Source organism: Wyeomyia smithii, chromosome 2, assembly GCF_029784165.1.
Source record: "Wyeomyia smithii strain HCP4-BCI-WySm-NY-G18 chromosome 2, ASM2978416v1, whole genome shotgun sequence".
Taxonomy (NCBI): Eukaryota; Metazoa; Arthropoda; class Insecta; order Diptera; family Culicidae; genus Wyeomyia; species Wyeomyia smithii.
The window spans coordinates 81,671,211-81,695,842 of NC_073695.1; the positions used below are offsets into that span (position 1 = coordinate 81,671,211).

Here is a 24,632-nt window from a genome sequence, read left to right on the forward strand (position 1 = left end):
TCCCTGCAGGCCGAAGGTAGGCAGCCAGCTGTTCCTGTTCGTGATGTCTTGGCGAGCCGTGACCTATCCTACATGTCCCTTATATACGTTTTCCTGAAATCCATCCACGCCCCAGTTTAGTCCTATCCCCTTCCGCCTACATCCAACCAAACGACAAGAACACGTTAAGACCCCGGATCCGGAAACAGCAATCAGACCCGCACGATACTCTCAAGGCCCGATGGAAACAACCCAATATGCCAGTCCGTAATATCTTGGCCCAGCAGCGGAACAAATTTAATATGCTGCTCACCTATGGCAATGAAAACCATCAAACAGCAAACCTGTGCTTTTAATGCAAAATATTCTAGCTTTTAGTTAGATTTAGTTTCAGCTCATAGTCGGCAGCGAGGATAAAAAATTTGCTTTTAGTTATTAAGATACTTTAGAAAGTAAGCTACCAGATATAATTGGCGCCGTTAAACATTGAATTGTATTTGTGCCGTGTCAAATAAACTATAGATGAAGAAAAAAAAAACGCCAACAATTGGGTTTTTTCGTCTAAGATTCAGCTAGATTTCCAGATATTGTGGTCTGGATTTTCGAAAATTTTAACATAACTGATCCCCTTATAGGTCTTCTGCTGGTAATACTACCTACAGTTCGAAGGTTTTGGAAGCAGTTTATCGACTGAAATTAGTAATTCCAGCTCCGTTTCACAGTAGAAGAATCGTATTGATCCGTCCAAAGCTTCGATTAATCTCTTTGTGAAGGGTTGAAGACTTAGTACTTTAAAAGGTCATAACTTGAGATTACCTGGCCCTAGGAAAAATGTCCATATTAGGACATTTGTTGGAAAATTAAAGAAATTAATTTAAATATTCATTCAGCCCAAATTTTTTTTTTATTTTTCAGCTTTTATCGAGATTTTGTTTTGTTTTATTCAGAGCAAAGTACGTTAGATATCCTAAAACTCCTCTTTTGAAATAGTTTTGGTGTAAGGTTTAATCAATGAAACGTTGAATGTGGCATGATTATTGCTAGTAGCATGGGTGATCCGCATAGAATAGAAATGTTCACTATTGTAGAAGTCGTCTATTTTGATACAGAACCAAGATATTGCGAACAGCGTTACAATTATTTGTTTTTGAATTTATGGTCTAGAATAATATATATTTAAGCCAAACATATACAAACGCCAAACGATATAGCAAGCAGTAGAATACAAATATGATAAAATTGGACTAAAAGCTAGACATTATATGAATCAATAATAAGTTTGCTTCGAAACAATTTATATTATGGACACCAATACACTAGGTATACAAATACTGTACATATCTTTACCAAAATTCTAAGAGTTATAGTTTATATAAGTTACATCAAAGGCTAGTAGATAAATAGTAAACGAAAAACGGTTCAATGCGACAGAAAACAGTCAACAAACAGCTTGTGTGTGTATATATATTTGACCAAAATTAGAGTGCAGTGGCGAGAAGGATAGTAGAAGGCCGATAGTAGAGAAGGACACGTTTACGTTTGCAAGACAACTCGACTGAATATAGAATAGCAGAGAAAGAAACAAGTATAGCGAACGGACCGCGATTCTGAGGACGTCCTGGAACGCGCATATCGGGCATATGTTTCGCCATTTCCGGCGATTGCATGCCGCAGCAGAAATCCGCATCTGCAAAGAGGAAACATGAAAACGAGTTTGCAGTGTGTTGTTTGATTCTGAGCTAATGTTAGTTTTTGTTTTGGTTTTTTGAAGTGAATATTTATCGAGCCACCATGTCATGCCGGTCGTAACTTATGGCAATTTCTTTACATCGAAATCTATTGGCAGATTTATACGTTAAATATTTAGAATAGAAAGAACCCTGGAATCGTTGTCTTCTGAGGTCGGTGATTTGAAGAAGTAAATTATAGCTGAACTAGTAAATGTGACTACATGCAGTGAGCAATGTGGTGTAATCAAATCGATAAGCATTGGATACTATTTAGTAATGTTTCATAAAGAGAGTTGCAAATAAAAATTGGAACAACTATGTTACTTTTTGAGCTTTATAGAAATTTTAAATGAATAACATATCAAGCTTCAGTTAGATGCTTGATTATAAGTGACATTGAAGTAACTTGAACTAGGTAGAGAGAATCGATTCAAAAAGATCGGCAAAGCATGAAGCATGAGCAAGATGAAAACGTTTTTAAATAAAAATGAGAGGAAATAGAATCTATTCAGCTTGATGTATATGTACAGTGAAGCTAATACAACAGATGAATTGCTATCAGAAACATTGAACTGTATTGTGCCGTGTTAAATTTATCAAAAAAAAAAAAAAAAAAAAACATTTATACAGAGACTAGAAACACGTCCCAAGAGCAAGTGACACTTACCATCAACTGGTGGCAGCAACCTTTTATCATAACGCGATCCTTTCAATAGATGATCTAGAATTTCTTTGTCTGACTTTCCTTCGGCGAATCTGTTCTCACGTAGGAAGCGAATGGGGTCCGGACACGCATAGTCAGCACCATCAGCAGTGCACGGCACGGAAAATTGGCGCCATTGCCGTCATCATCGTTGGTCAGGCAGAAATCAGGCGAGAAAAATAGCGGGAATTAGTTCGGGTGTTTTGTTTTCCGTTGCTTTGTTCGGCTTGAATGTGCTTTCTAGTGTCGCTTTGAATAGACAGAAATAATGCCACGTAATGAGCCGTGAAAAGCATACAACAACGCAGCAGTGTGTACTGGAAGGCTATTCCGTAACGAAGCTGTTAGTTTTGAGGGTAAAAAAATGCTGTGTGGATTTTATGCCGTTTCATCATTTTTAGGGCGCGCAAACCCTTTAACACGTATTGTGCTAAAATATTATTATGTAGAATAAAGTTAGTGTTATGAATATTTTTTTCAGATTTTTGCAACCGTTTTTCATTTGCAGTAAGTAGTCAAATCTCGAAGCCATTAACTTCATGCGTTATACAAGAGTATCATGAGTAAATTAGTTAATTTGTTGTTTATGAAACAATGGAAATATTGAAATGTCTTCAAAATATACTTGTGAAGAATAAGTGGGAATGATTATTATATTACATGAGTAAATTACGCGATTACACCTCTCATCGCATTCTGGAATCCACCAGAGTAACGCCTTGCAGATGAAATGTTTTTAGGTGGGTTCAACAGTTGCAATTCATCAAATGAATACTGTATCATAAATATGTTCTTTGAAGACATTCCCCAGCATCTTGAATGTTTAACTATGTGTATTTTCGAGAGGAGTTCATGCCTCAACCTAGGTCCAAATCACCGTTGTATTTAAATTTGAACAGCAAACACCAAGGTAAAAAATTACTATAGTGAAACTCAAAAAGCTGGCATAAAATGTACAATGGACAATTGTTTTTACTTTAGATTTTTTTTTTGAGAATTTCAAATTTTAAATAAAAATGGCTGCATTTGCCGAAAAATGTAAATTAAGTTTTCAAATACAAAATTAATTTATCTGGCAACACTTCCGGTCAAAGATTATATTTCTTCTGGATTCCTTGGTTTATTTTATTCAAAAATCATCTATCAGTATTTTTCGGACATCTTACGTCTATGAATTGTAAGAAAAAGAAAAAAAAGAATTTGAACAAAAAAAAATGAGGTGAAACAGGCGGGTCCCACAGAGCGGGGGGTACTTCTATCGACACCAAATTTGGGATTTTTCCAAAGTGACAGTAGACGAATAATTCTCCCAACTTTGTGCAAAATCACTTCGTATGAAATGACCCATAGGTAAAATGAAAATATAAAAAGAAGCTATATTTTGGCGAATTTACTTTACAATCATTATTCACTGAAAAGAAGAAGTAAACTCATTTCAGTGCATGTACTTTACAAGTAGAAGAATCAACTCGTTCGAAGGCAACGTATTAGTAGAGAGCTTGTGAGGTACAAATTTATAGATTTTTCTTACTAAAACATCCCAAGTAACACACAAAACATGTTAGAAAATAAGTTACAATCAAAGTAGTCATATAAGTGAACTGCAAGCGCATTTCGAAAACGAGCTCGTTTTTGATGGTTTTGGAGATGTTTTCAATGACATGAGTTCAACAATATCCTCACTACGTCTTTGCGTAAGACATCACACCATCTAATAACAACGCTGCGTACCTGTATAGGGCTTTTTCTTAGGACAAATATCGTGGTATTCAGCAGCCAACGTAAAATTAGTTGATCAAATTAATATTTGAATTGTTTGAACGATTTCTATATTTATACGAAGTGGGTCAGAATGCGCCATCAAACAAAACGCTTGCAGTGTAACCAATATCACTCCGACTTTTGTTATCATATATCTAACAACGCTTTCTAGTTTTGTTAGATTTTATGCCCGGATAACGTTGAAACCAGGGTTGATGTTTGTTGACACTCTTGAGTGAAAGTGAAAAAAAGCATCCATAAACGTTATTTTTTAACAATCCTTTCAGAGTTCTCCCTTCCCGCTTCTCGCATGGAAGTTAACTGTCAAAACACCTCATTATATTTCATGCGATGGAAGCAAGACAACAAAATCAGTTTATCAGTTAACGAAGATTGTCAAGGCATCGGTCAGTGTCAGTGAAAAAGTGTTTCCGGTGAGGTTCATTTTGTTGAGTGGACTGTTTGTTTTTCTTTTTCGCTTTGAGGTGAAGATCATTTGGTTGGATTTGTCGTCAAATTTTATTCCGTAACCGTGAACGATGCGCGCGATCTATTTCATCTGAGTATAACAGTACGTTACTAGAACGAAAATCTAGTGTATCTGAAAGAGTGCTGCGATCATTGGAAGTGAAAATTGAAAATGACTGGCTGTAATTTTCGAAGAATTTTGCTGGGGAAAATGACTTTTATCAGCACTGGTTGAAACTATACGAAAACAATTTTAATATTCAAACGAAAAATTTTATCATCAATTTATAACCAATTAAAACTGCCACTGATAAAAACGATTGTCGATCTAGTTGCACTGCGCATAACAACACACTTGCGCATGCGCTGTTTAGCAGTTGTCATAGCAACAGATTTGCGCATTGCCGTAGATAAGTACTCGAGATGTAAATTGCCTCTTCATACTATCCAGTTGGCTTGCTTTCATGCAGTTACGTAATACTTCAGATAGTATCGGTACTTGTTCTATAGCAGCCTTCAATTTTTGCGCTTTTCTGGAGATAGAGATGTCATGGAATAGGTAACGTCAACTTTCGTATAACGACGCGTGTTACTTGGGATATACGCCATTTTCTGGAGTAAACCTTGGGTCAGAATGATCTGAAAACCTCTTATCGAAAACATACCTATACAAAATAAGTACAAATTTTAATAATTCAACTTCGCGGGTTTCGAGTTGAGATTTTCGAAACTATGAAATGATCGATATTCTAATCCACTTTCTGGAAAAATTTCTATGTATGAAAAATTGCAACTATATGTGCCATCATATCAGCAAAGTTTCAATCAAATCTGGAAGGGTGTAGAGTGGATCGGCGCTCGGCGATTGGGCTTCAAGTGCCCTGAAATGAATTTTAAACTAGAGCAGACGTATTGTGAAAATATATTGTTGCACAGTTTTATCACTTTTCAGGACTGGTGTAGTTTACTTTGAGATTCATTTTTCTCTAAGTTTAGTTATTTAGTTATTTTTCAGCTATTTCTTTGATATAATAGATTGGATAGATAATTAGTAAATAAATTAGAACACAAGTACATAAACTCTCATTGTACATCGAAAGTTGTTAAATGTTGAAGGGTTTAATATAATTATTAGAACAAAAATGAAGATTGATAATAATAAAATAAAAGTGAAAAAAATAATCCCCATTCGAAACATTAAGACAGCATTAAAAAAACTAAAATAAACTAAACTTTTAAATGTATTAGACTAGACTTCGTTATTAATTTGTTTTTCAATTTAAATTTCGTCTGTAATTCTGTAAGAAAACAAATCGAACGCTATTCAAAAGGTTTGTCATGATCTCTAATTGAATTCCGTTGAATGTATCAAAAAATAAGTAAAATTTCTCTGCTTTCCTATGCTGTGTCATCTGTATACAGGTGTGCTCTTCTGGTTTCCACGATTGTAAATATATCAACTATATGTTTATTATTATCCATCCTCATTTTTCTAGCCTTGATGAGTCAGGGCAGGCAGTGGTAAACTGGACTACGTAAAGTCCATTCATCAACATGGCAGACATGGGTCAACCCTTAATTGACCTCGGACATGCAACAAAGCAGGCACGGCAAACTGATCAATATTACTAACTTTATCATCTACCATTCCATATTTGTAGGTGGAAAAAATGTGTGCATCGCATTGTTTTTCTAGCAGCTACTTATCTTTTATTAACTTTTAATTACCGTGCTTTTTGTCGCCTGAGAGCATTGGTTTAAGGAGAAAAATGTACCTTATACCGGCATTAATTTAGTGGAAATTTGGGTTCGTTTTTTTCCAGTGTGCAACGGTAGGAAAGCATAGACAAGCGTGTAAAAGCAACCATTTGATAGTACTAAACAGATTATAATGCATAACGGATAACGATAGTGGGTAGCCGATGCTTCTATACTTACATAGTATGTGGTGCGTCTGAGGCAACTGTTGGTATTGTTAGATAACATAACGCTAGTATGACGCTAGATGCGGCATATAAACAAAGTGAATGTCTTACAAGATAATGGCTATTACTAGGTTTAGTCGTCGTCGTCGTCGTCGTGGTCGTCGACGTCGTGGTTGTAGTCGTTGTCGCTCCAATAGTCCCTGTTGTCATACTCGCCCCAGTCTTGGTCGTGGTCGTTGATATTGAAATCGAAGTTGCAGTTAGGTGTGATATGGGTGAAGCCGCAGGAGTAAACGGAGATGACGGAGCGATGGGTTGCGGAAATAATGATGATGCTAATTTCGACGGCGACGGCGTTGATGAGCGAGATTGCAGCTGAGTGCAGCCGGTTGTGCCTCCGCTGCTGCCAGAGAAAGCAACTGGTGCATTCGAAGGGTCTAATGATGACACTGATGATGGTGCTGTTGTTGACGTTGATAGAGCGAAAGCTCCCGGTTCAAGCGCACTTCTTTCACGACATACGGTAGAGCACAGTGGCGATTGCTGTTCAGGTTGAGGTTGAGGATCTGGTTCACTAGCTGGGGCAGACTTGGCAGCAAAAAGGCTGCATCCGGTGTTGTGGGAATGCTGACATTCGGGTGAAGTAAGTGGTAGCGGCTGATCTTTCGGAGCCGGATGGGAGGCGTGCAATGTTGCGGTGTTTCTGATAGAACCACTTTTGGCCGCTACATGCTTCGTTATGAATTGCGATAGTTTATCTAGAATGATCGATGGATACTGAAGTGAGGACGAATGGAATGGATGGAAAAGGTTGAAGGGGTAATGGAAGCTGGTGACCGTGGATGCTGCAAATTTCGAACGACAACCGGCGACGTTCTGTCCGGGCTGGGTGGATTTGCTTTGACAGGAACTTTTCCTGTGAAGTTTGCGGTGCTTCCGGTAGCCGTTGGTGGAGTGCAAATTTGCAGCACTGGCGGGACCCTGCACTGCTGGTGCCGGCGAATGTTGTTGGCAGGTTATCGTTTCGATCCAATTTTGCTCCGCTGGTGACGTGCGATGATGCGTTTTTTCGCACGGGTACCCCATATTATGACATCTGGAAGAAAGAACAAATAAAAGTACCACTAACTTAGTGAAAGCTTTCTTGGAAGGAGTTATGAGATTATCGGTTCGATATTGTTATCGTTTTTGTGATGACCAGGCACAGCAGAAGATTTTGATATTTTTATGTTTATTTTCACTTATATTAAAAGAGTTTGCTTTGCTTCTACTGCAGTAACAGCAAATATTCTGGTTCGACAAGAAAGTAGATATTTAAAAATTTGATATATTGTTATGTTGCACTAACAGTTAACTATAAAATAACAAAAATTCAATTAACAAAAGTAAATTCAAAATTAATCAAGCTGTTCGTTCATTCTTCCGAAAGGAAATCTTCATTCCCTCTTAAACCTAAAAAGCTCCCGTTAAAGGAAATGACACAGCTATGACTTTCTCTATCCTCCGATAATAGAAAAACCTCTCATGGTGGAATTCATTACCGGTTTTGCAAACATCATGTATTTCAGTCCCGGTGGTAAGCCACAAACGGCGAATTGACTCTGGGCATGGTTCTTCATTACCTGTGCACCGAGTACATGGTTAAACGGGAAATGGAACCGACGTCCTGCGATTCCACTACAGCAGGCTACAAATGAGGAATAGTAACGCTGAGACAGCTGTACGGATCTCATGCGCTTGTTACCCTTTGGCCTGATTCCGGGATGGGCACACAATAATCGCAAACGTGCAGCGTACGTCTAAACGATACGTTTATGTCGGACGATGTACGTTTGTCAGCTTTGGATAGAAGCTGCCGTCGGAATAATTATGTTGTTTTTTTTTCAGTTGGTCATTATCACTTCATGATTCGCTGGTTTTGATACTGTTTGTACAGTAATGAACAATGAAGGTTTTTTTCTCAGAAAAAACTCTCAATTTAGCAAACGTGTACAGCGCTCGAATGTAGACTTATGCTTATGCCATGGGCTTTTTACTTTACAAAAACATCATGTGGTACGCTACATGCTAGTACGGCAAGGCTGCAAATTTTCGATACTGCAAACGTAAATGACGAAAACCTCATTTTCACTGTCTCAAGTTGAACGACCTTCGGTGTCAGCGGTGTCAATTTTCAATAAAAGTCCGGTCATTGAAAGAGATGAGATATCTGATTTAATATCGAAATAATTTTATTTGAGCCAATTCATTGCATGAAGTCGATGAACTATATAAGCATCTACATTCTCAACCGCATAAACATCGCTGAAGTAACACAGCGTGTGTTAATCACACAAATGCTATCACTGTCAACTGATTGGAGCTTAAAGTCTCTTTCATGCTCAGCTCGTTCGTTGAAAATTGAAATTCAATGATTTCAATTTCAACTACAAATCCTTAATATTTATGGATTTATTTTTCACTCTTAATAACAAATTTTTGGTAGCTAACAGTGAAACTATACTGAACATTTAAAATATAACATTCAAGCACATATGAGCATGTGTTTAGCAATAAACATGAAATAAATATGTTTCAAATATATAACGCGAAACTTTTATTTGATCGTGGTATAATCGAAACGTCACTGTACACTCATATATTGGTCGGACTCGATTATATATAGACTCGATTATATATCATCCGATTAAATATCATTTAAGATTCGATTATTTATAGTAAAATTTTTTCTATTTCAAATATGACTATCTTTTCGCAACTTTTGAACCACGTGTTCAATCATAATATTTCATCAGTTAACCCTTAACTAACCCGTTCATCTGATATCAATAATGTTCAAATCGATTGTGTGGTTTCTGAGATGATGAAGGTTCGAGATTTCCACATATTGATATATTACAGACGAAGTTACAGTCCGATTACAGTAAAATTCAATAGAGTGTTACGAGGCAGCTAGACCGTTCATTTGACACTAATTTTGTGGAAATCAGTTCAGCGATCTCTGAGAAAAGTGAGTGAGCTCAAGAAGTCTTCGGAATATGTTTCTTTTCATAGCTGAATTTCACATTTTTAAGCATGACAGGCAAAGTAAAAGTCCAATCGCAAAAAAAATCAATAGCGTCTTATGGGACAACTAGACTTTCCATATGACACTTTATGATTTTATGAAAATCGGTCCAGCCATCTCTGAGAAACATGAGCGAGATTAAACAGTCTCCAGAACACGTTTCTTTCCATAACTTTTGAACCGCATGTCCAATCTCTATAAAATTCAAAAGTCAAGGGTTTTTAGGTAATCCGTTCATTTGAAACCAATTTTATTAAAATCGGGTGTGTAGTTTCTGAGATAATGAAGTGTTTTGATTTTTATATATTGATAAATAACATACAAACTAAAAATCCGATTACAATAAAATTTATTAGGGTTCTATGAACAACTAGACCTTTGAAAATAATTTTGTGAAAATCGATCCAGTCATTTCTGAGAAAAACGACTGAGAAAATCGACTGAGACACGCATACATACACACACACACACGCGCGCGTCGAACTGAATCGAGTGATATATGCCATTCGGCCCTTTTTATACCCGTTTTTATACCTTCGGTTTTGCCAGTGATTGCTATACCTTTCCAGAAGAGGGGCAAAAAGAAGTTTAGAAATATTTAGAATAAATTAAAGGAAACTATCTTTCAGCCATCTCTGAGAAAAGTGAGTGAATTTAAGTAGTTTTCGAAATATATTTCTTTTCAAAGCAGGATTTCACATTTTCAAACATGACAGGCAAAGTACGATTGCCAAAGAAATCAATAGGGTCTTACGGGGCTACTACACCTTTCATATGACACTGATGTTGTGAAAATCGGTCCACGCATCTCTGTGAAACATGAGAGAGATTAAACAGTAGGGTGCCCCAAAAAATCGATGTTGAAAAAGTCAAGGTGCTCAGCCCTAAATTGAAAGATAATGTTATTTATAGCATTTTTGTAGAACATTTCGACTTTCTAAAAAATTGTTTTCAGGTTGCCCAAACGTGATTTATGAAAAAAGGACTTTTTTAAGCTAAAACCCACTCTTTTGCACTTTTTACAATTCTGTTTGATTCCTACATTTTTCCATATATTTTTTTTAATTTTATGGGGAATGTTTTTGAATATTTTGCATGGTTTGGTTCAGCATTGCATTTAGTTTTTTGACTCCCAGAGCCTATTAAACATCACAGAAAAATTAATTTTACTAATAATTTTTAGATAAAACCCTTCAAAACACAAATAAAAAAAATTTTTGATCAAAAACCAAAATTTTCATTGTAGAGCGGGATTTACGACAAAAATTTACATGAAAAAAGATACTTGATATCTTATCGGGGAGCTGAGATATTGAAATTTGTTTATATGATGGAAAACTATGCATTTCAACAAATATGTTAAATAACTGTTTTATTTTGGGAGATAAAAAATAACCATGTTAAGAAAACAAATGCGTTTTAGGATGGCTGATAATTTAGTAGAAGGTTTGAAAATTCGGAAAAATCTGCGAAAAAAGTTAAAACGAAAATTGTGATTTATTGTGCCTTCTAATAGAAAACTCAATGTGGCACGTAATATATAAGAGATAGAAACATTATGTCTTGAGTAAAGTTTCTTGTTTTGAGATAACCTAAAACTTTGTCGTAGACACCTTGCGTCTATCTTATTCTGATTAAAAAGTAAATTTTTTATCTCACTCAGAGGTGGATTGATCACCCATCTTTCTACATTCAAAGATGCATTTTTGAATATCCTGAAACTCCTCCGAACATACCTTATGGCTATAATCAACATTTGAGTCACTATTCAGGAAGTTATACGCAAAAACGGTAAAATAAAACACTGTGCAATGGAGATATTGAGCTTTTGTGACATTTTTAACAAAATACATAGTTTTCTATCACATGCATAAACGCCAATATCTCAGTCCCCCGATAAGATATCAAGGATCTTTTTTCATGTAAATTTTCGTCTTGAATCCCGCTTAGCAGTAAAATTTTCAGTTCTTGATCAAAAAATTTGTTTATATGTGTTTTGAAGGGTTTTATCTAACAATCATGAGAAAAATTCACTTTTTTGAGATGTTTAATGGGCTCTGTGAGTCAAATAATTGAATGCAATGCTGAACCAAACCATGCAAAATATTCAAAAACAACCCCACAAAAATAAAAAAATATATGGAAAAATATAGGAATCGAACAGATTTGGAAATAGTACAAAGGGTGGATTTGTAGCTCGAAAAAGTCATTTTTTCATAAATCACGTTTTGGGCAACCTGAAAACGATTTTTTAGAAAGTCGAAATGTTCTACAAAATTGCTATAAATAACATTATCTTCCAATTTAGGGCTGAGCACCTTGACTTGTTCAACATCGATTTTTTTGGGACACCCTATATAAACAGTCTCCAGAACTCATTTCTTTCCATAACTTTTGAATTATTATGAATTTCATTACTTGTGATTTTGAGAGACAACTTGTTCGTAAGGTTTAAATCCTCAATAATCCGGAAACCTTCAAATATGTGTAACTGCAATATTTTAGCTTCTAAGCGACTTTTCTCACGCAAAAATAACTGGGGGTGTATCCCTGTATACTTTTGCTTACTTAGATTTATTTCGACATTTCGTAAACAGTGCTCAAAATGTCGACGAACGAAAAAGACCTGCGCGAACAGATTTTGTACAGCAGTAACGAAAATCCTCATATCTCGATACGTCACTCGCAAAAAGGTTAGTTTGCCCAAAACCATAGCCCACCCGTTTGAGTGTCGAAAGAAAACCAAGAAAAGAAAAAAATATTGGACGTGCGGATAATCATATGAGCAGAAAGGTGAAGAAGATTTTGGAGAATAATCCGAACCTCTCTATCCGAACTGTGGTTCGAAAAGTAGGAATGCTACCAGGATTCGTTCAGCAATCAAAGAAGCGTTCCGTTTAGAAGTCCTATAGTGTCAAGAAAGTTCCCATCCGCGACGATAAGCAGAATTTGACGGCAAAAATACATATTCGGCAATTGTATTGCGATTTCTTGGCAATTTTTTTTTGCGTCGTAATGGACGATCAAACATGCGTAGCGGAAGATTTAAATAACTTCCAAAATTGGCTAATTACACCGCTGTGGCCAGAGAGTGTTTCAGGACAAAATGGATGGCTAAATTCTTCAAGAAATATTTCGTTTGGCAGGTAGTTTGTCCCCGTGGCAGAAAAGATCATCTCTTGTTATCACAGGAACAATCAACAAGGAAATTTACCAGAAGAAGTATTTACAAAAACTATACTTCTATGTTTGATGCTTGTGCGAACTTAGAGAAATAATATTCCGCATTTTGTGATGACGTAAATCAAATTTTAGTGACGGTAATCGATAACACTTGTCGACCAAAGCGGAAAAAATGTGTTGCCCTAAATCTCAAAATAAAAAAAAAAAAAATAAAAACAAACCATTAAAGCTCAGAATAGTTACCTTAAAAAGATTATAGCTTTTCAACCACTACTGTTAATTTTGGAGCCCCTGGAATATGTAGAAGCGCGACAAAATGCTACAAAGCAAATGCTCGTCGGGTTCGTCGCTTCTACGTTTACTGGAACTCTGGAAGTCTCTGAAAACGTAATCTTTGTAAGGAGCTACAAAATGTACAGGAATGGCTGAAAAGCTATTATTTTTTTGATTTTTTTCCGTTTGAACTCTTGAGCATAACCAAAAAATAAAATTAGAACATTTATTATGGAATTGCTACATGGTTATCAAACCAGTTTGACACGTTAGTGATTTTACTGTGGCGACATACACTTTAAGTTGTGTGAAATGTCTGATTTTGCGACAAACAACCGCCATTTGCATTCGTTTCACTCAATGAAATCGACAGCTGAAGCGCATCGAGGATAAAGAAAAGTTTAAAGAAATATGGTTGCACGTTAAACAACGTGACGTATTTGATTCCGTCGCTTTAAAGACCCACCAAGCCATTTTTAAGCGATTGAATGCTTTGGGAATAATTCAAAACGAAAAAGTGATTTTACTGCATGACAATGCTCGTCTTCATACTGCCAAAGTCGATCTGACTGATCAGCAACTCTGCTAATATGAAGACATCGAAAACTGGCGCTCGTGGATAGTAGAGCGTCCATTTCCCGACAGGAAATAAAATAAGTCGAAGAATAATCTAATTCACGAACAGAAGCAATAGGCTGTAGGGTAACGGGGGTATTTTGGCCCACATGCATATTTTGGCCCATCCGGTAACATTTTACGCATTTTATCTGACAAATTCAATGAATATCAGAAAACTATGTATCCAACATTCAATAAGACACCTAAGAATCATACTACACTATAATTTTCGGCGAAAAACTGGCTCTAGGTAGTGTTATTTTGGAATTAGTTCATACATATTCAAAGTCATGGCTGAGTCAACCCAAAGTCAAGAGGAAGTGGTAATATACAAGTAAAAGTCCGGAAGCTATTGTAACAAATATGTATGCTTTTGAAACAATTCGTTGTTGTAGTAACATCAATAAAATGTCATAGAAACAGTTTGTATATTCTCACATGTTGGAAAAAGTTGAAAAAGGGGTTAAACGCATGGCCGAAATGTGTTTGCCTCTTTCTGAAGGAAACAAATTTTGGCCATGCCAAGTTTTGACATCTCTTTGATTACCGTTCGGCCGTTGCACGTGAACAAAGAAGCAGCTTGTGACAATTTACAGGTAATTACTTCTTAATTTTTCACATTTAACGATATGAAATTAGATGAGAATGCCTGTCAAACCGCTATAAGCCAAAACATTTCATTTTTAGATGCCTAAAATTTACAAAAATTCACAGGAGAAGGATGTTCTCCTCAAACCCACTATTTTTGCTCTGAAAATACCGATGATGATCTTAAATATAATTAGTCCGAACTATTTCCATACACGTCTGTAGATATAAAGGTGGGCCAAAGTAAAAATTTGGTGGACCAAAATATGTTTTTAGTACTTCGTAGAAATTTTGATATTGCTGGGATATTTTTCAATATTTTACATTGTTGAATGGTGTTTATTGAAATAGATACTTAGCTTTTAACAACGGTATAATAAAGTAGTTATTTATGTTAAAAAATTGTGTTTGTTTTTGATGAACTGTGCGAACACTTCCCAAAGCTGGCCAAAATACCCCCGTTACCCTATATGAAATCTACTATCTACAATCCGAATTTCATTTAGCGGTAGGGCTTAAAATTATTCTCGAAAGAAAAAATTTCCATGCAAAATAAAAAAATCATAATATTTTTGAAATCGAATTTATTATGCCAAATGTCTTAAAAATGCATAAAACGTCTATATTCACTTGAACAGAAAAAAATAATTAATAAATACCTGGAGTTTGGGTTTTTATTATCCACTTCCTCGATTTGAGACTCCACTTCCAGAAATCCGATAGAGTCAAAGGTCAAAATTATCTCATTCATTCCATTTGCATTTTATAAAGGATATCCAGAGATGATTCATCTGTCTGTCTGTCTCAACTTAAACATGAATGATTTTCTTGTGTATTGTTAACTTGTTAATAATCGACGAATTTGTCACTAAGAAATTATAAATTTAATACACCTGAGGTCCTTTTTTTACGCTGGTAATTTTGATGCGTTTTCTTAAATGCGAAAAATTTCTTACAATAACGTGGATTATTTTTACGCGATTTGAAAGATTACTTGTGAGCGGTATCAAATAAGTTTAGTATAAGTAATTCTAATCTAGTCTTTTAAATGCAGAACAATCAACCGCATTACAAAGACCCCAGTAAAATGCTGCTGATATCGCTACCAACATTCATACATACAAATTAAAATACTGAACATTCAAGGGCTCCATTATTTTTACTAAAACAAACACTTTTATGTAGCTCAAAATCTTGTATGTAGGTACTGCTTTAACTTCACCTCTTCAAAGCAAAAAAGGTTTTTTTACCCAAGCTTAAATTCTCTGTCAAACTGTTACACCATGTTTTACAAGACTCGCTACAACCAATATCAAATATCAATTCCACTCTAGGGAAATCTGGTTCTTTTCTTGGAACTGTAAAATATGGTATGGTAGAGTTCAGACGAGGCTATGTAGACCATGTATGAGAGAATCCCATTAGAAAGAGTAAATAAAATGATAATTGTCGACTGAACAATTTAGTATCGAAGCTACTAAACATCGCTGAAAATGTGTATCGAGTCAAAAGAAGACTATGCTGAGAAATAAAATAAATTTTTTTTATCAATTTTGCGGTCTTTTGACTAATGAATAATCGATCGTTTCATTGATTGCAATTTTGGTCCCAAGTTCTTAAACACTTTTATTCTATGTCCAGGCTAACGTTTCGAGAATATAAATTTCCTCGTTTTTTGTTGTAGTTTTTAGCCTTGAGAACTGGAAAATAAATCCTTGAAACGTCGTTTAGGAGAAACCCGTAACCATCATTGAACCGATTAAATATATATTGTTCTTTATGTGTGGCGTTCATTTGTTAGGCCACTCGTACATAATGAATAATTGAAAGCGGTAAGACTCAGTAGGGCTGATCAGTTCAGCTTAGTGATATATGTTGTAATGGAAGGACAGACTTAGATATCCTCATGGATAACCTCGAGCAGTTCTAAATAGACCACTGCACGTGGTTGTTTAAAAATCAGTTCGTGTCCTTATGCCACGAATTGAATCGAACGGATTAAGCGGATATAAATGACTCTTAATGTTAGTTTTTGTTCTGATTTAAGCTTATATGCCTATCTATATCTATAAAAGACTCTATAAAAAAAAGTTCTTCTGAAAATTAAAAGAAATAACGTTTGCTCCATATTTCGACAAATTTTCAACGTTTCTTAATGGCATCATTTTTACATGGTGGAACTGTGGAACAATCATGTGCTCTCTAATTGTTTCATTCAAATAAAAAAAACTCCTGTTTTGTCTATTACCTATTACTATGCATTACCTATGCACTTTAAATATAAGGTAAATTAAAATATCTGAACAATACACAGTTTCGTTGGTATAATTGAGAAATTATATGTTATTACTTCCCATTTGAGACAAACAGCATTATTATCTTTTAACAACGTCTTATGTGTGTTTCTACCTCAGCTCGCAACGCTTGTTAGTAAAATTTATTGCGAATTCCCCCTCAACGCAATTTTATAACTTTACACAACGGTTGCACAGTATTTTATCGATTCTCGGAACGAGTTAAAATTCCACTCCTAAATAAATCGACAGCGTGTTTATGGTTACACATGCAATGTCTTAACGTGCACCAGACCCGGTGGAAAGTTAGCGCTGAAGGTGGGAAAAATAAAATGTCCGAAGCACGCACAAAAAACTATGTCCACGCGCTACTTTTCTTCAAAAAACTGAAATGGAAAAGACAGTTGTTAAACCACTCTTTTTGTGTATTTTGTATTAACTCGAACCTGCGATGACTAGCTTATGAGACTAACAGTCATGCCCTGAAGCTAGAGGGACACCTTTCCGGCTGTAAACTTTCTGGTTGCTAATTTTCATTTTGATGTGCAAACTAGGTCCCAAATTTTTCTTCGCTCAAAGATTTTCTCAAGCATCCGACTTCCTACTTCGCCAAGAGTTTGTTTGATGCGCGACAAAGTTTGTCTTCGCTGGTGACATTTATTTTGTTCTTCTAACTTCTTGCCAAACGGTAAAATCCCTTTACCTGTAGCGGTAAGCCCGAAGCTGTTGCGCTTGGGACGTGAAACGGAACAGTGTAAACAAGCGGAAGTAACGCGTGAACCACGAAGCGTGATTGCTTCCGGTGTGCAAAAGAAACAATTTGGATGAGAGCAAACATCAATTATGGAAGGTAGATATGATTAGCCGTACGCTTGATTAATTTACAGTGCTTCTGTTAAACTTACGTATGGTTCAATAGCTACGTTAACCTAGGGCTTTTTGCACTGCACAGGTAAAATTCCGATCGTTGGACGCTCTCTAGGGGATGAAAGGTCAAAAGAACGTTTCCATCTTTGATGTGCGCTATTTTCTGTTGAATCAAGCCGGCAATCACTGCATTGTGGGTACGAATGACGAAGAAAAAAAGCAGAAAATCCACTAGTTCACCCTATCCAAACTCCCTAAAGTGCCCGGTTTTATGTGCATCTCGATGCCTGGAAAGCTACAGCTACAGGAACCAACATTTGCTGAGAAGCGCTGATATTTTGTTCGCAAGATACAGCCTGGGGAATATAACCATTCTTAATGCCAAAGGGCAGATGGCGAAGTGAAATGGAAATTGCTGTTTGCTGCGTTTTTGTCGGGTGGTTCGCTATCTGTCGGGCAAATAAAGAGACGGAGATTTTCATAGCAGATTCACTGTACTTCAATCGCCACAGATCTGCCTAGATAATAAAAGCCGCGTGCATTGTAAGAAACTCGACGGGAAGCGGACAATCTGCTCACAGCTGCCGGTGGTAAACCCGTCCAGAAGCTAAATGGAAAATGTTTATTGTACACTATTGCAGGCACTGCACTTCTAGTGCAGTGAAAATCCGTGCTTCGGAGTGTGAAAGAAGGTATAGAGAATATCGCACTGTACAAACCAACAAAGTGACTCCAGCGACAAAACGGATAATCAAGCAGCTGCATTGTGGTCGCTGTTTGTATTGTTGCTGCAACAGGAAATTGTTATGCATTCGAAATGCTATCTCTCTGGTAGGAAATTTGACATATCTGTAATTGCTTTTAAAAACCAACTATAGATCAGAAAACGGTTGTTGAATGCAATATATTTGATTGGGTAACACATCCGAAAACAGACTCAGTTGATAAAACGAACAGTAGTTATTTATTGTTTTGAAGGATGCACAATGCTACTTCTTCAGATAGTTAACAGAAATCAGCATTAGTTCAAATCCAGATAGTCTGCCTGGCACCACAAAATTTACTAAGTGTCAGTTGCAATCAAACCGAAACTGCTTTCTACCCACTATCGAACTATAAACCAGATACACCCACGCCCTTCACTTTCGTTGAGAAGTAAATGACTAGCCGAGTATAAGAGACAAAATTTTCTGGGTGCATACGGCTGCTTAAGTGGCCTTATTATATAGACGTACTTATACGCACTCACGTATCCGCAAACGAGAGGCGGATGCTGTTAATTACCGGCATCAAATCATACATATTCAAATTTTCGCTTTAAGAGTTGGGTGACTAAGCGATGGGTATATCACCCGGTAACAAGAGATTACATTTTATTTATGGGTGTGGTTGCTAATTACGTGCGTCATTCAATTGATCGTTTTTAAGATATTTACTGTTTCGCTCAATAATTCACGATGGAGCCATCCACATACCACGTTGACAGATTGGGAGGAAGGGGGAGGGAGGGATGGGTGTTTCATGTGTAATGTCCCCGGTCCATACAAAATTTTTAGAATTCATATGAGCAGTTGTCCACGAGGGTTAAAATCTTTTAAAATCTGCCCACGGCCTCGAGTTACTGAACATAAGCCGTGCGAAGTTTGTCATTGTGAAAAAAAAATAGTAAGAGGTTGTATCCAAGACACGATCGCATAACTGACGTAGAACTACGTACACGTGTTTCAGAGTGACTCACGGATAGCAGCCACGAACAGGACCTTTTACGGTTTACGTAACCAGCTGAGGTACCACAGCATGCATGTCCGCACGAAATTTGCGCTCTAAAGGACGTTGATCCTCCCGGTGGTACTCTACGGCCACGAGTGTTGGTCGATTAAGGAGGCCGACCGGCGAGCACTTGGAGTCTTCGAGCGTAGGAATCTGCGTTCCATACTTGGCGGAAATTTGGAGAATGGTACATGAACCACGAGGTGTACCAAGCATACCAACAAGCGGATATCATCAAGCTTATAAAACACGGCAGGCTACAGTGAGCTGGCCACGTGGCGCGAATGCCGGAGGAGCGACCGGCGAAGATAATATTCAGCAGAGAGCCTGACAAAGGTTGGCGACTCCGTGGTTGAGCTCGTACTCGTTAGATGCGTGGACGCCCAATCGGCAGATGTTAGGGGCGATTGGAGAAGACTAGCCCAAGACCGAGTGATGTGGAGACGTATTTTGGATTCGGCAGTGGGTCGTTAACGACCTGTCGCCTCAAAAGTAAAGTAAGTAATCGGTTTGGCCGTTTTTGATAGTTTTAAGATAATAATTCATATTTTTTTCATTTTGTAGTTCGAATTTTTTCGTCGAACCATCGAGAACAAGATAGTATAGTAAAAAACTTGTAACTCATGTTCTCAACTCATTTCCGATGTCAGACAATGTTGAAAACGGCAATTTACGCACCTAAAGTCCCGTTAGGTTTTTTTCATGATCAATTTTTATTGCTCCGATCATGCTTGAAATTGGTGTAGAGAAACTGATCTTATAAACATCTCAACACCTATATTCATCTCATCGCTCTTATTTGTCCAATTTGCTGTAAAATTTCACGTTTATTTTTTTAAAGAAAAGTAATTTTAATTTTACCTCTGAATTCAGTCGAGTTGTCGAAAGTTTTACTTTGCAGATAAAAAGTGAAATTTGACGGTAAATTGGATAAATAAGATCGATGAGATGAATATAGGTGTTAAGATGAATATATTTTTTTGTTTGCTTCTTGGGGAACTTCTTTATGAAATAGGATGGATCAAAAAGCGACATAAGCGGGGGCCTAGCGTGGTTGGTAACGTCTCCGCCAACCACGCTCGATGGTTGTGAGGTGGCGTGATCCTCTTACAACCAACCCGACATGTCTAGATTCAATCCTAGCCGACACCGGGAGATTTTCTGAGGCGAAAAATCTCTAGGATCACGCCTTCCATCGCATGAGGAAGTAAAGCCGTTGGCGCCGGTCCGTTAATAAACGGGTCGTGAGTTAGGGTCCTGGGTGGAGTCGCCTCCCCGGGCGTCGGTGATTGGCACAACAACAGTGGCGGAACTAGACCGACGGAAAATAAGCGAGAATAATAAAAAAAAGCGACATATTCCAATTTATTGTATTTTGAAAAATTTGTAGCTTTTAAGCCGTTTGACCAATTCAAGATCTTTCTACCACAAACTAAAGGTTTTTCAAGGGCAAATATGAGATCGTACGGTATTTTATTTTAACGTCATTGGAAATATAAATAACGGTATTTTTTTCTCATCCTCAATTTTTCCTCATTTCATTCATACATACTCTTTTCATACATCTACAAAAGTGGTTTACAAGTTTATATAAGAAAGCTTGAAACTACTGAATACCGTTTTGATTCAAACTTCAAACAGTCTCAAACTTCGAACACTGTACAAAAGAAATCAAATTGCTAGTTTAATAAAAAGAATGATTATTTGAATTTGAGGTTTTTTTACTGGCCTCCGACCACCGTGCAGTGGTAAAAAAGCTCAAACTCGTGAACTTTATTTATTAACTCTCCAAATACTGGGTTTATTGTCTAACTTCAAAAGATATTTAGTATAAAAAATCTCAATGAATAACAATAAGTTTTAGTTCGGAAGTCCGCTGCGGGTGGCGCTGCAAAATCTAACTTTTCAGTCTCCCACTTTAGAGAATGTCTTTGGCAAAATTGTAGATAATGTTGTCCCAAATAACTTTGTTGGAGGTATTTTTATTCTAACTATTCTTATTTTGGAGATTTACTGTTTTGTATTGAACTAGTCCTTAGAATTCGATTTTTTGAATGCCTTAAAAGCATATATTTGTATATAATTGGAGAACACAACTTTGTAGAAGACACAAAGAAGATAGTACATACTTAAAAAATGTGGAAATAATATCATTTTTGTACTTACCAGATCACATTTAAGCTAAAACTAGCAGACGTAACCTGCATTATCTCTCCACGTAAGAGATTGAAACGCTTGTCCTTTCCTGTATCTCTATTGCCTGATATGCGATTCAAAAAGACATATTTTTTTATATTTTTTGGCAATAATTTGACCAATGTAGAAGCTATCTTAAAATTATGTCCATTTAGAATCCGGAATAATAAAATCATCTGTATCTCAGTAACAGAAGTCTGGTTTAACGTCAAATATCTGGAACAGTTTAAGATTTATCTGTTCATTCAACGTGCGACAAAAACTCTGGCAAAATCCAGATTTAACTGGCATGATGACAACTGTGGTTGCAACGGTTTTTGTATCCACGAGTTGAAAAATAAATAGTAGAAAAATGATTCTATCTATTATGAAAATCGATTTTCATGATCTAGCGCTTTTTAATGCAAAAATAACATGCAATGAATTGAAATTAGATTTTTCGGCAGATTTTTGCATAAGACTACTGCAGAGAACCTGCCAAAGACGTTCGATACCATCTATTTGGCTCCATAAATATTTCAGAAATAATCTAGAAATACTACAAGGTATACAGCCCTAGAGGTTATATGAAATGGTGACGTAGGACTAAATGTATATATTATATGCTGCGATAAACTGTTCATAGGCAACACTACCGTTTATATTTGATGGTCGTTATTGTAAAACTATCGATGCATGAATACATGACAATTTCACAGTAGTAGTTGCGAAAATTCTTATAACTCTTATCTTCAAGCACCTATAGTTCTGAAAAGGACCGATTCCATGATCTTCAGTTAGAAATTCGTGCTACAGAACACTGATGATCGCACCATCGGTAGTATTGAACATTTTGCTTGATCGCGCATAATAAAATTTGCTCTCCGCTGTGCCCTCCAATAGCTTTGCCAGCAAAATATCCTGCAGCGTACGATTGTAACTGTTGCTGCCGTATGCAAAATAAAGGTAACATGCTCCGCAGTGCCTGGAAGTTGACTCGTATGCAGCTCTCGTTTCTCAATGTCGCGTACCTCTAACAGCTATACTCCACTCGCTATTGTGTGACAAACCAGACTGAAGCTGAATTTTCTACGCGCAGTCTTTTGTATCGAGTTCAGCGTAGATTTTTGCGATGAGGGCGTGGCCATGCAGTTTCGAGAAAGACAAACGGAACAAAACACTTTGTTTAGTCAAAATATGTAGGCAGTGGAATTTATTCCGTCCATGTTATTGTTATTTGTGCTCGGGGAGCAAGCCAATAGCGAGGGAAATGTATGGGAAAGCTTGACCTTGAAACTTTTCACCTTTTTCACCATTAAGCAGTAAAGCAACGATGTTAAACATTATATCAAACAATTGTTACACATTGTATCTATCCACCGACATATAAATGACTAAGATGCATTAAGTCGTTCGATTGCTATAATCGTTTAAAATCTAACGCAACATTTGCCAGTTTCATTTTCAATTTCACAAAATGTAATCTAGTATAGAAAACAAAGACGTAGTCCTACGTCAAAAACTGCTAAATGATATAAATATAACCTAAACGGAATTCCTATTCATAGCTATATACCGGAGGTCTGATATTATTCGGCAAACCTGTGAACATACTGATAATAAGAGTTGAAAACTCATCGCTTTATGGTGGGCTTCGTACTTTAAGGCAGTAATAAAAATAAAATATTCAACAAAATGTACACTTGAAGCAGTGTTTGTAAACAAATTTGTAGCGTATTTTTTATTTATGAGCACATTGTGGGAATGTTAAGATAAAGACCAGTGTATATGTATAGGTATTTCTGGCTTCGAAAGATCATTACCGCATTCGCCGAGTGTACGAACGATTCACGTCACCAGTGCCCCAGGGAAGTTGCAGTATGAGCATTAGGCTGGGACACAGTTGTATGGGAAAAAAGCGTTGGTGTATTTTTTTCGCTCCCATGCACTTTTCGTGTTCCTTATGGGTCCTGTAACAACTGTGTAAGTTTTCAGATCGATCGGTGAAACCCCTGATTTGCGCCCGATTTTTAAAGTTTCCATACGATTTTATATGGGAAAATCCACTTTTTCAAAACTTATCCTCTAGAAATTTCCAGTTGGCTCCTAAAAATATACCAAATCATGATATTTGTAGGAAATTTTCCTGGGAATAATTCTTCTGAAGACTATAAGGCGCTACAAAATTTGTAGAAAAAGTTATTCATCTTAAACTGATCGAATGTCTGACGAACGGCTCAACGTTGAATTTTTCCAGCAACACTGCTGCAGCATGCCGCTGTTGCAAACTCAACAACGTGATGAGAAACAGTTTCGCGTAGAATTAAGCTTGAAAGGGTGATTTTTTGCTCATAGTATTTTCGGAGAAAATGCTTGGAATATCAATCCCTATATTTTGATAGTATTAGTTTTGTGATTTATACCCCTAAAAGTGAGAAATCAGCTTTCTAAACACCCCTACGTAGTGAAAAACATTTTCGTGTAGGATTAAGCTAGAAGGTATGATATTTTGCTCACGTTATCTTCATTGTCGGAGGGCTTGCTTAAAATATTAACTAACAAGTTTTAATGTAGATTGATGACTCCCCCTAAAAGAGGGAAATAAGCTTTCTAAACACCCACGTCGGAGGACAATTTGGGTTCTGGTGTCAATTTAATAGATCATACCCTGGTATCTTTCAGAAAGGAGTTTGGTAGATACATAGCTACAATTTGTGCAGATACATGGCCAGCAGGTCAGTACGAACCACCGCAAATGAAGTCTATTGAAAAAGGGAAAGAGTATTGATCTTTGGACGGGATGTTGGTTGAGCGGACATCAAGGTGGGCCGCCGAAAGATCCGAAACAACTGGAAAAGGGTATGTTTTCGAAGTTTTTCTTTAGCTCTCCGTGTTGATTGCAAACCGCTGTCTGTTGAAAATGTAAACATCTTTGGCTCAAACTTAATTTTTATTACTAATAATTCTGCTAACAAACATACCACGCAGGGCTATTCGTATTACCCTCCGTCGCTAGCTAAAGACAAAACACCGGAGAGCCATTCGTTTTTTAACTTTTTTAACTTCGGCACATGAAGCAATCGAGGGCTTGCAGTTTCGGGTAACACACAAGCATTGGTCGCCACGACGAGATCGACAATGATATAATAATGAATAGCTTGACGGTAGTCATCGCATACAACCACCTGCATTTTTTTTCATATTTACTTTTGTAAAAATGAAGCGTTTGAG

At 36.8% G+C, this 24,632-nt stretch overlaps 1 protein-coding gene across 26 annotated transcripts in view; it reads right to left on the reverse strand.

Annotated features, from left to right (window-relative positions):
* Nucleotides 1–24,632, reverse strand: part of LOC129725401 (glutamate-gated chloride channel) — a 289,723-nt gene that overhangs the window by 124,882 nt on the left and 140,209 nt on the right. For 16 of the 26 annotated variants that reach the window (XR_008728084.1, XM_055681189.1, XM_055681208.1 and 13 more), the window contains 4 exons: nucleotides 6,580–7,662; nucleotides 6,370–6,384; nucleotides 2,377–2,465; nucleotides 1,580–1,666 (listed from right to left, as the gene is read on the reverse strand). Coding sequence is in view for 25 of the 26 variants with exons in the window: in XM_055681189.1 (XP_055537164.1) it covers nucleotides 1,580–1,666; nucleotides 2,377–2,465; nucleotides 6,370–6,384; nucleotides 6,580–7,652 (1,264 nt within the window). In the remaining variant the exon portion in view is untranslated. The remainder of the gene's footprint in view (nucleotides 1–1,579; nucleotides 1,667–2,376; nucleotides 2,466–6,369; nucleotides 6,385–6,579; nucleotides 7,663–24,632) is intronic. The other 10 variants (XM_055681214.1, XM_055681212.1, XM_055681211.1 and 7 more) reach the window with 3 other exon arrangements.